The sequence below is a fragment of the Ciona robusta genome, chromosome 1 (genome assembly GCF_009617815.1).
Source record: "Ciona robusta chromosome 1, ASM961781v2".
NCBI lineage: Eukaryota > Metazoa > Chordata > Ascidiacea > Phlebobranchia > Cionidae > Ciona > Ciona robusta.
In genome coordinates this window covers 5,136,629-5,149,322 of record NC_143235.1, presented here as the reverse complement: position 1 = coordinate 5,149,322, position 12,694 = coordinate 5,136,629, and the positions used below count along the sequence as shown (strand labels likewise).

The window sequence follows — 12,694 nt, the reverse complement described above, 5'->3', positions numbered from 1 at the left end:
TAGAATTTCATTTATGGGCGTTGGTCTGCAGAGTGTATTTTAGGTGTAGTGGCGTTTATCAAGTGAACTTTACCCATAGGGACAAGCAAACTGTATTGATTTGTTTGTATTTATTTACAGTATAAATAATATAGGATTAAAAAGATCTACAAAGTGGACGTGAACTGTAGACATGGGCGAGGTAATATAAGCTGATACTTGCAAAGAATTAAGTAAAGCTGATTAAAATATTATTTTGATTCACGATAGGAGAATAAAGACGAAAATCAAGATCGTGGTAACTGGGACAATAAAGCTGACTACTTGTTGTCATGTATTGGATACGCAGTTGGACTTGGCAATGTATGGAGGTTTCCCTACCTTGCTTTCGAAAATGGAGGAGGTATGAGTTATGTTTTAAGATAGTTTTCATTTTTTTCGATGTGTTATATGATATGTCATGTTTATTGGTTTAAAAATGCAGGTGCCTTTCTTATTCCATACATTATTATGTTGGTGTTTGCTGGCCTGCCAATATTTTTCATGGAAGTCGCTCTCGGTCAGTTTTCGAGTCTTGGGCCAACCTCTGTGTGGAAATTTAACCCAATGTTTAAAGGTGAGCAACTTACTTATATATGAATTAATGGTTTAATGCCGCATCCTCAATTATATAGTAGGATGGGGTAAGTTGGAATACTGTTAGTACCTAAATTCTATATATCCCGATCGTGTTTTGAACAATAAACAACGCTACTTTAGAGTCGCGGCCTACTGTCTTATCTTACCCCATTCTTCTACTGTATCAATTGGTAGTTTCAATACCTTAAAAACACTTTCTATTTTGCAAAGGCGTCGGTGTATGCATGGTTGTCCTGAGTGCGTTTGTCGGCATTTACTACAACGTGATCATCGCTTATACCGTGTTCTACTTTTTCTCATCTTTAACATCGAACCTACCATGGGAGACTTGTGATAATTGGTGGAACGATGGAAGTATTTGTAGCATTTCCTTCGGTGAGTTCAGGCTTTATAATTTTCACTTTAATGTTTAACAAAGTAGTTTTACAGGTGACGTATGTCCTTCTATCAACGTATCAAGCCTAACTGCACAAGAAGCAAACCAAATCGGACCGTTCACAGCTAATTTAACATACGATTCTACAACGAATTTGTATTCACAAGGTATAACATGGTGGGGTACAATGGGACACTTAAGCACATATTGGCCCATATTATAAAGTACCAATATATGACGCATTCAGGAATATAATGAATTTGTAATAGCATAGTTTTATTAATTGACACTACGTTAAAGAAATATATTATATATATATTGAAACGCAAGGTGCTATGAAAAATTTCGCACACAAGTAGGGTAAGATGGTTTAAAATCCTTGTTTATTTGATAAACAAATGTATTTATTTTTATGAATACACGTAAATAAAAAACACGACGTTATACGGTTTGAAAACCCGATACTATACATTCTCCGTCTTGTATGGATTTATTTATATAGCATGAAATATGTTACCTACAGTATGTTATAGTATGAAGAATCGGTATTGTTAAAATGTCATTTGATAAACATTGAAATTTATTATAACGAAAAAGGTCTAATAATTTAAAATCTAATTTGTAGTAGCCATAACTATATAGGTATTGCTGCACTATATTTTGCAAAACAAGAACTTAGATAGTTTTTTCAAGCTCCTGGGGGTAAATTTCAAACATACTTTCATACTTTATCTTGTTGTTATATCGGTATATATAATAGGGTGGGGGAAGATGGGACACTTTTAGCACATTATATCCAAATATTCTTATTGTGTTTTAAACAATTAATAACGGTCTATTGGAGTCTTGAGGATACGGTTTTACAATTTGAATGTTGTTTGTTTACCACCAAATGGGACAAGAAAATAAAACGAAAAGGTGTCCCATCTCCCTCCCACTCTACTTCATTGTATTAGAATTGACTATATATACCTGTAAGAGTTATTTTGCAACAAAGCGTTTAAAATAATTTACAACTAAAAACATTGTGTCTTTTTTACAGTTCCCAAAGACATTGCTGGAAACATTGAAAGCACTCTCAGCAGAAACTTATCAACTTTGGGTTGTCCAGAATTTGTTAAGGGTAAATCACGTGGTGTCAGTCCAACCGAAGAGTATTGGAAGTAAGAAACTTTGTAAACCTACATAGTAGGGTTGGGGAAGATGGGAAACCTTTAACACATATTAAAGAATTATCAACGGTCTGTGGAAGTCGTAAGGATATGGTTTCATATAGTTCTTTAAATGTTCTTTGTTTACTACCAAATGGAAAGGGTAAACAAAATGAAAAGATGTCCCATCTTCCCCCACCCTACTATATGTATTCGCAGTAGCTTTATTAATTGCAGGTGAATAAATATATGTAACGAAAATTACTTTTCTTCCTGCAGGAATTACGCACTTCATCAAGCCCCGAATATAAACACAGAAAATACAGGAGTGCCAAACGTCAACTTAACACTGTCTCTCATAGTTGCCTGGATCGTTGTGTTTTACAGTTTGATTCGTGGAATTAAATCTTCTGGAAAGGTTTGTGGTGGAAACGATTGCTTGCTCCGTTATAAAACTTGCTCAGGCTAATTCAAGTTATATTTTCAATGTTTCAGGTCGTTTACTTTACCGCTCTTTTCCCGTACGTGGTTTTGTTGATTCTGTTGATCAGAGGTGCGACATTAGAAGGTGCTTACGATGGTGTGCAGTATTATATTGGAAGCCAATCTGACTTGAGCAAGTTAAAAGATGCGAACGTAAGTGGTAGAACAGAGAGAGATTTGTTGTATTAAACATCTGTACCAACCGCACGATCATCCAGGTTTGGAAAGCAGCAGCTACTCAAATTTTCTTCTCTCTGAGTGCGGCATGGGGTGGTTTGATTGCCCTTTCATCTTACAACAAGTTCAAAAACAATTGTTTTTTTGATGCGGTACTTGTGTGTTCGGTAAACTGTGCCACGTCACTCTTTGCTGGTTTTGCAATTTTTACGGTTCTCGGGCACATGGCCTTCAAACTCGGAAAACCTGTCAATGAAGTTGTGCAGTCAAGTAAGTATGAATTAACTTTTTTTTCACTTTAAACCATTTATTTTACAATCGCGTGCTACTGTCCCATATTACTCCATCATTCTACTATATAGTTCAATACCTTATTCCTACTTATAATATACCTTCTATGCTTCAAATATACATCTCGTGTTCGTGTAGGTTTCGGCCTTGCGTTTGTGGTCTACCCAGAAGCAATTGCAAAGTTACCAGTCTCACCGTTGTGGGCGATTCTCTTCTTCCTCATGTTGTTCACCCTTGGCCTCGACAGTCAATTCACAATCCTTGAAACTGTCAGCACAGCAATTATCGACAGCTTTCCACGGCAGTTACGTAATAGACGTTGGCAGCTCATGTTACTTCTCTCCGTCGTTATGTTTCTGCTGGGTCTTGTTTGTGTTACTGACGTAAGTAAAGTTCATATTCAAATATTGTATAGATAGTATTTTGGGTTAGATGGGATGGTGTTAGAACCTAAATTTCATATTTCCTGATCGTAACTTGTACAATTACCAAGGCTCTTTTGGAGTTGCGGGCATATGGTTTTATAATTTCACAAATATTCTGGGCTTACTACCAAATGAGATGAGGAAAGAAAATGAAAACATGACCCTATTATAAAGTACCGTGGGGGAAGACGGAACACTTTTAGCATATAATATTCAAATATCTTGATTGTGTCCAACAACGGGCTGTCGGAGTCATAAAGACATAGCTTTAAAATTCTTTAAATCTTATTTCTGCACTTGGGACGGGGTAATAGAATGAAAAGGTGTCCCATCTTTCCCTCCCTATTATACTTTAGTTTTAAAAATTCTAAATCAAACACTTATTTTCTTTTACAGGCTGGAATATACTGGGTAGATCTGATCGATCACTACGCTGCTGGTTGGGGGTTGCTGTTTGTAGCGGTGATGGAACTTTTCGGAGTTTGTTACATCTATGGTGGGAATCGTTTCATTGAAGACATCGAAATGATGATCGGGAAGAAGAATTGGTGGTTCTGGTTGTATTGGAGAGCATGTTGGTTCTTCATATCGCCGTTGCTGCTTATCGTAAGTTTGTTTTGTATTTTATTAAATGTAGATATTTATATAGTGGGGTGGGGGAGGATGGCAAACCTTTTTATTATATTTTCTCGTCTCATTGGTAGAAAACCATGAACATTCAATACAATTATCAAACCGCTTCCTTATACGACTCCCATAGAAACACTATTTGAATATATTTGGATATTATGTGCTGATTGTGTCCCATTTTACCCCACAGTACTGTATCTTATTTTTGATTTTGTATTTGCCATTATCACCGTTGCCACTTATCGTAAGTTTGTTTGTATCTTATCAAATATAGTATAATATATTTATATCTTATTTTTGATAGGCGATATTGGTTTGGTCATTGGTAACATTTGAGCCAATGAAGTACGCGGACAAAACACCATATCCTGCATTCGCCACTGCTATCGGTTGGTTGATCATTGCAACTGCATTGTTGTTTATTCCAGTTTATGCACTGGTTTCCCTGGTTAAGAACAAGTGGTCTCTGTACAAGGTACGTTTATCGAAAAAACGTTGTTTTGCAAGCGCTACAAGTTTTTACCAAATGAGTATTTTTTACACAGGCGTCCTCGCCGGCAGCGGACTGGGGTCCTTACATCAAACAATTCCGTGGCACCCGCTATGCCAACATGGCCGAACCTGCAGAAGCGCTAGAAATAGCAAAGGGACGAACCGATGGCAAAGACAATCCAAACTTCGCTGAAGATGAAATAGGAAATACAAAACTGTAAAGTAAACCAGTGGAAGCTCAAATCACCCGATCTACCTATATATCTGTGTAACATAATTACTGTCACCGATCTGCCATTAGTTTATATTCAACCCGTTCACTGGAAAATGAAAGAATGCTGTATACAGTAGGGTGGAGGAAGATGGGACACCTTTTCATTTTTACCCTGTCCTATTAGGTAGTAAACAAAACATTTAAAGAATTGTAAAATCATTTTCTCATGACTCCCGTAGACCGTTGTTAAATGTTTAAACCACGATAAGGATAATTGGAGATAATGTGCTGAAGGTGTCCCATCTTACCCCAGCACTATATATATATATATATATATATATATATCTTTACGGTTAAAATTATTCTGGATTTCCAACTTGAAACTTATAGCAGCCTTTTAAGTTACAATAACAACGAATTAACCACGTAGTTGCCTTCGTCCATATTGCAACTTTTCCGACTTTCTTATTGTATATATTTTATATAAATGTTGCAGTCGTGTTTCCGTACCATCATTCTAATTTGCTGAAACCTTGTTTCGATTTGTAGTTTTTCAAATAATACATTTATAATTAATAGTTTTGTGCGACTGGTTATCCTATGTCATCAGCAACGAAGTTTTATGGCGGTATATTTAACAACGAAAGCCACTGACACCTTTCTTTATGTTTTCGTCCCGATAATATAACGCTTCAGTGACGTCAGCAGAGTGTTGCGGGACTACACGGTTCGCCTGTTTGCAAAAATTCAATGAGACACTGTTCAGTAACTGCTGTTTTGGGTGAATGCTTCGTTTTGGGATACAGCCTTTTTCTGCACATGCATGAGTGCGGAATTGGGGCGTTAACTATTGACGTGTCCGTGTTGTATTCAGTTCAACGTTGAACACTTCAGACGTATATCACTATGGGGGTAAGTTCATATATCATATCAGTTTTAATTAACAAATCGCAAAAATATGTATTTTGTTTTTATTTAACAGAATAAAGACGAAAATCAAGATCGTGGTAACTGGGACAATAAAGCTGACTACTTGTTGTCATGTATTGGATACGCAGTTGGACTTGGCAATGTATGGAGGTTTCCCTACCTTGCTTTCGAAAATGGAGGGGGTAATCTTATTTTATACATAATATATAGTAGAGTGGGGGAAGATGGGACATCTTTTCATTCTATTTTCTCGTTCTATTTAGTATAGTAAATAAAAAATATTCAAGAAACTATAAAACCGTATCCTCACGACTCCCATAGACCGTTGTTACCTTTTTAGAACACGACCAGAATATCTGGATATTACGTGCCAAAAGTGTCCTATCTTCCCCCACCCTACTGTATGTGTATGTTCCATGGTTTCAAAATATTTTAAATACAATTATCAAATAGAACGATGTTCCATCTTACCCCATACCACTATACACTTTATTGTGTGAGGAGTATTATAAGGCGAACGATACTTATTATTGAAATAGTAAAAAAGTAAAAATAGTTAAGAAATAGTTATGTCATTTAGCAAATAAATGTAAAAGAAGCGAGCGCAGTCAAGCGCTAAGGCCTAGTGACGCCAGGCAACGAAATATAAAAATGACGATAATTCAAAATCGCAAGTTCGCTTTCAAAAATAAAACCATTGCTAATTATTATAGAAAACAGTCCTGGTTATAAAACTGTGCTGTTGCATTTGGTGTCCGTATACTGCTAATGTAAATCAGGCCTCGAAGTTTATTCAATTTCGCTCAGCTGTAACGGATTCACAAAAATGTGACGTCAAGAGTGGGGAATTTTGTTGGTTCAGTTGGCACGAAACGTTTCGTTGGTTGTTTTTCAATGTAGATGTTTACGGCTATACGTGAATGTATCCTATAATACACATTTTTTCTTGTCTGGTACCCTGTTATACCAGATGGTACACCACTTGTGTAATTATTTAGCCGTTTATGTTGGCCAGTGAAAATTTGATCTCAAAATGTTCCTTAGGCCTCACCGAAAATACGGGATTTCGTGTAGAAAATGAAATCTAAAAGTGCGTAAACATGCCTCGTCGTCCCAACCCAACAATAATACGTCATATTAGAAGGATTTATTACATCACAATACCCATATGTTACTTACAACTCGCGTTTTCACCGTTTTTGCTTGATATATATAATGATAAAAATCGTACGGAGCGTTAATATGATCGGGGGTTCATGGCGTAATAATGTTGAAGCTGTTCAATTCAGGATGACTCTCATGCGAATTGCGATGACCGTCACTTTTTCACACATTTCCAACAAAAAGCGACACAAAAGTCCTAAAAGTATTAATATGTATATATAGTAGGTAGGGAGGAGACGGGACACCTTCATCACATAATATCAAATTATCCTGATCGTGTTTTAAGCTATTAGCAGCGACCTATATGAGGAGTCGTGAAGATACGGTTTCACAATTCTTGAATGTTTTTTTGTTTAATACCAAACGGGACAAGAACATAGAATAAAAAGGTGTCCTATTTTTCTCCAAACTACTATACTAGTAAAAAAGACATGGACAACAACAACGCGTTCAAGCTCCTGCTGTCAGTTTCTCATTTCATTGCATGCTGCCATTGTTTTGGTGTTCGGTATATCGACTTCCACAGTGGCTTTTGTATGTTGCAGTAAATACACCTCAACCCTTTAGAATTTTTATGTAATACTATTAACATTTTTTAACATCAGGTGCCTTTCTCATTCCATACATTATTATGTTGGTGTTTGCTGGCTTGCCAATATTTTTCATGGAAGTCGCTCTCGGTCAGTTTTCGAGTCTTGGGCCAACCTCTGTGTGGAAATTTAACCCAATGTTTAAAGGTGAGCAATTTACCTATATGAGTTAATATAATAGGGTGGGGTAAGATGGGGTAGTGTTGGTACCTAAACTTCAAATATCCTGGTCGTGTTTTTAACAGTCAACAACTGCATTTTAGAGTGGCGGCTATACTATCCCATCTTACCCTCAATCTTCTACTATACCATCTGATATCTTATAATCCCTTCTACTTTGCAAAGGTGTCGGCATATGCATGGTTGTCCTGAGTGCGTTTGTCGGCATTTACTACAACGTGATCATCGCTTATACCGTGTTCTATTTCTTCTCATCTTTAACATCGAATCTACCATGGGAGACTTGTGATAACTGGTGGAACAACCAAACTACATGTCGCACCAGTTTTGGTAAGCATTTATAAGAAACATAATTTCATACAAAAACTTATTTTGTATTTGTTTTGCAGAGCTAGTTTGTAACCTAAACTTTACCGGAGTAGGTCTGAATGCACCTGCGACTTCTTATATTGATAGTAACCAGGCACAGTTCAGAGGCTCCGGGCCTGTTTATCAGCAAGGTAAGAAGACGCAACAATAGATATGTCATATATCATACGATAACTATGTTTTATTTGTCAGTTCCTAAGGAGTATGCTACGAATGTAAGTGTATTGTTGGGGCAGCAAAACGGGTCATTGTACGGTTGTTCCAGCTTTTTTGCTCTTCGAGGAACAAGCGCAAGTGAAGAATATTGGAAGTAAATTATTTGATTTTTATCTTATTGCCCGGCGCCTTGTAGTACATTGTTTAGAACGCAGATTACAGGATTCGGCGTCGAATTGCTGGTAACTAGTAGAATGGGCACGACTTGTGTGAAACAGAACATTGGTGTTATATTATGACGGCTGTTTTCACGTAACGCGAGAATAAATAAGTTTCATTCTTTATTAATACCTTTTTACATTTTCTAGCAAATATGCATTGCGCCTGGCTGATGACATCTACCCATCTAGCAATGGTCCAGTGAATTCTCACCTTGCCTTGTCTCTTATAGTGGCTTGGATAGTAGTTTTTTACAGCTTGATAAAGGGAATCAAATCTTCTGGAAAGGTAAACTGTGTTTTTGCGACTCCAGTTATGTAAGTATTAACCATGACATTTTAAGGTCGTTTACTTTACCGCTCTCTTCCCGTACGTGGTTTTGTTGATTTTGTTGATCAGAGGTGCGACATTGGAAGGTGCTTACGATGGTGTGCAGTATTATATTGGAAGCCAATCTGACTTGAGCAAGTTACAAGATGCAGAGGTATAACGTTTTTAGTTGTCACGTCCAATTTAAAAATTTAAAAGTGAGCATGTGTATATAATTCAATTGCTATTATTGTGGATTAGGTTTGGAAAGCAGCAGCTACTCAGATTTTCTTTTCCCTGAGTGCGGCATGGGGTGGTTTGATTGCCCTTTCATCTTACAACAAGTTCAAAAACAATTGCTTCTATGATGCGGTACTTGTGTGTACGGTAAACTGCGGCACTTCACTCTTCGCTGGTTTTGCTATTTTTACGGTTGTTGGTCACATGGCACATCGACTTGGAAGACCTGTAAACGAAGTTGTGCAGTCAGGTATGTATAATTCGTTACTGGACCAAACTTTTTGACAGAAATATATTATATATAGTAGGGTGGGGGAAGATGGGACACCTTTGATACATAATAGCAAAATATCCTGATCATGTTTTAAACAATTTACAACAGTCTTTGGGAGTCGTAAGGATATGGTTTTATAATTCTTTAAAAAAAATTTTTGTTTACTACCAAATTGGATGGGAAAATAGAATGAAAGGGTGTCCCATCTTCCCCCACCCTACTATAAGTTTATCTTAATCTAATGACTCTCAGAGTGGAATTGATAATTGTTGAAACTACGAAATATGTGATGTCATGCGCTAACGTTCTGTTTTTCCTCACAACACTATATTCTATATATTTTTAACGGACCAAATCCACCCCTTCACCCAAGCAAAGAATATATCTATTTTAAAACCTTGTTGTTTCTTTTAGGATTTGGATTGGCCTTTGTCGCATATCCCGAAGCAATAGCCCAGTTACCCGTTTCGCCGTTGTGGGCCATCCTCTTTTTCCTCATGTTGTTCACCCTTGGACTCGACAGTCAATTCACGATTCTTGAAACTGTCAGCACGGCAATTACAGATTCGTTCCCACGCCAGTTCCGCAGTAGAAGATGGCAGTTGATGCTGATGCTATCGGTCGTTATGTTCCTCCTTGGCCTCGTGTGCGTTACTAATGTAAGTTACGTATGTAATATCATTCGGAGCATATGCTAAAGAGAATTTTATGTTATAGACCGGGTTATACTGGGTAAACCTAATCGATCACTACGCTGCTGGTTGGGGATTGCTCTTTGTGGCAGTTATGGAACTTTTTGGAGTTTGTTACATCTATGGTGGGAATCGTTTCATTGAAGACATCGAAATGATGATCGGGAAGAAGAATTGGTGGTTCTGGTTGTATTGGAGAGCATGTTGGTTCTTCATATCACCGTTGCTGTTAACGGTATAAATAAAAATATTGTAACTTTTAAATATTGGGTTTTTATCTTTTGCTTTTCAGGCGATCTTAGTTTGGTCTCTTGCGACGTTTGATACCAAATCTATCGGAGGTTATGAGTATCCAGAATTCGCGACAGTGATTGGTTGGCTCATCATTGCAACTGCTATCATTTTCGTTCCAATATTTGGCATCGTGGCTATTGTGAAAAATAAAGGAAGTGTATTCAAGGTATTTTTTGGAACAAAAAATTATGGTAAAATATAAGTGCTCATGTTCCAACTTCTAGGCTTCGTCCCCTGCATCAGACTGGGGACCTTACCTAAAAGAACATCGTGGTGTAAGGTATGCCAATATGGATGAACCGGAGGAGGCATTAGCAATTGCTGAAGAAAGAAACCAGCATGAGAGCGAGAAAGGAAAGGGCAATCCAGTGTATGCACATGACAACGGTGAAACTGAACAAACTAAGATGTAAACATGATGTGTAGTTTTACAATTCATGCTGTAAATAAACTTTTCACCTGATGATGCTACAAAGGGAATTTAAACTATACTGAATCATCAATTATAATAGGTCTATAACTTACACAAAGTAACTCCAAAGGACTTAATACATTTATTGTCTATTATAGTATCATTTTACCACTTGGCAGTTTTTGTAACAGTATGTTGTAATATTAATAACTTATGTTAATATATAGTAGGCCAAGTAGGGTGAGGGAAGATGGGACACCTTTTCATACTATTTTCTCGTCCAAATTAGTAATACTCAAAGAAGTATTAAACCGTATTATCACGACTCCAATGAACCTTTGTTAATTATTCTAACCACGATAGGGATATTTGGATATCATGTGCTAAATGTGTCCCGTCTTACCCCACAGTACTATCATAGTACACTTCAGTATACTATGGTACTATTATCACCGTATTTTACAAAACAAAATCTTACATTTAAAACCTAATGTAAATAGCCGGGTAATATTTGTGTTGTTTTACGTACATGTACTTAATCGCATTTTAAATACAGAATAACAAAACTATGTTTATTGCACACTGGTGATATATTGCGCTCTTCCAATTAGACATATGCACAAATCGTACACACACAAAATTGCGCATGTGGAATTGTGGGTTTAAAACGTAAAAGCATCGATATAGAAAAAAATCACATCAGTCACTATCAATGTTAATATATGTATGTATAAACATATATTAACATCAGTCACTATTAATGACAAGCAAGCATTGAAATTCGTAACATGAACAATAAATTAATTTTTTCATCTAGTATCTGCTGCCACGTTTTGTTTGCTGTTGAATTCAGTGTGTCCTACAGCCTTTTGACTCAGAGTCCTTATTCTCTGATCTGACCTGCTGCTCTACCCAAATTTATCAATTCTCGAGGTTTTTTTTGTTAAAGCAGGTCAGAGGCTCTTCCCCGAGATCTAAATTTGGGTCGCAGAGCATCGGACCTGCAAAATAACAAAGGAATAAGTTAAAACAAAAAAAAGTTTTTTAAAACAACATGAACTAAATCAAAAATCAAATTTTATATTTTATGATTTTAGAAAATAAACAACAACTAGAAATATTTTTGGGATTTAAAAAAATAAATTTTATGGTTTTAATAAAAAAAAAGAAATATTTTTGAGTTTTTAAAGTATAAATTTTATGATTTTTTTAAAAAAAGGAAAAGTATGGAGTTATACGAAGAAGGAACAGAATAGCCATACTTATCACATCCATATATTAATGCAAACAATTCGCACAAAAATCTATTGTGATAAATATGGCTATTTACTTCGTTCTTAGAATAAAAAAGAATACAGTTCCGGCTGTTGGTTTACTGCCAATGCAACTTTGCCAATTTTGCTTTATATAAAGCAATCTCCTTTGCTTCCTGCCTCACAGCCATCTGATTTTGCTCGACAGCCATCTGATGTTGTTCGACAGCCATCCGAACAATCAGCTTCTGCTTTACCGCCTCCCTCTCCTCCCGCGCTTGATTACTTGCAAGCACCTACAGTGTGACATAAAGAGTCAGCCACGGCCTACTAGAGATCTATCTCAAGTAGGCCGTGGAGTTAGCCTATACATATTGTTAATCAGGAGTTTAAAATACCTGCTCTCGGATCTCAAGCCTATTCCTTAAGAGCTTGGCCTTTACCTCATCCGGGTCAGCAGCGCCAGATTCAGCTCTTCGTCTCTTGGATCGCAGGGTTGCAACACGCGGGTTAATGTCGGACACGCCAGAACAAAATGAAACAAGTTCTGGGGTCGAACAAACAGGAGGGGGAGGTGAAGGGGAAGCGGAAGAAAATTGGCAATCCGGGTTGATGAACATGCTGTTGAAAGATTCATCAACAGCTACATCGGGTGTAAGGACTGTCAAATGGTATAATGTTTTATTAAAACCGTTTTTTTTTAATATTTAGCACCCATATTCATGCATACCGACACGTAACTGATCCTGATTCAT

At 36.9% G+C, this 12,694-nt stretch overlaps 2 protein-coding genes across 2 annotated transcripts; both read left to right on the top strand.

Moving 5' to 3' along the window:
• The first annotated feature begins 5 nt into the window (after positions 1-5).
• LOC149741735 (sodium- and chloride-dependent neutral and basic amino acid transporter B(0+)-like) lies at positions 6-5,437 on the top strand. Its single transcript, XM_089890689.1, has 13 exons — positions 6-181; positions 250-382; positions 464-595; positions 829-993; positions 1,048-1,161; positions 2,037-2,157; positions 2,425-2,563; positions 2,641-2,781; positions 2,847-3,075; positions 3,235-3,479; positions 3,918-4,127; positions 4,456-4,626; positions 4,697-5,437. Exons 1-13 carry the CDS (start codon positions 173-175, stop codon positions 4,862-4,864), a joined length of 1,977 nt encoding a protein of 658 aa, XP_089746815.1. The 5' UTR covers positions 6-172; the 3' UTR covers positions 4,865-5,437.
• Positions 5,438-5,609: 172 nt separating this feature from the next.
• Positions 5,610-11,261, top strand: LOC149741734 (sodium- and chloride-dependent neutral and basic amino acid transporter B(0+)-like). The gene is made up of 13 exons (XM_089890676.1): positions 5,610-5,769; positions 5,840-5,969; positions 7,557-7,688; positions 7,887-8,051; positions 8,111-8,221; positions 8,283-8,400; positions 8,615-8,753; positions 8,809-8,949; positions 9,036-9,264; positions 9,703-9,947; positions 10,006-10,215; positions 10,273-10,440; positions 10,499-11,261. Exons 1-13 carry the CDS (start codon positions 5,764-5,766, stop codon positions 10,685-10,687), a joined length of 1,983 nt encoding a protein of 660 aa, XP_089746802.1. The 5' UTR covers positions 5,610-5,763; the 3' UTR covers positions 10,688-11,261.
• Positions 11,262-12,694: the final 1,433 nt, after the last annotated feature.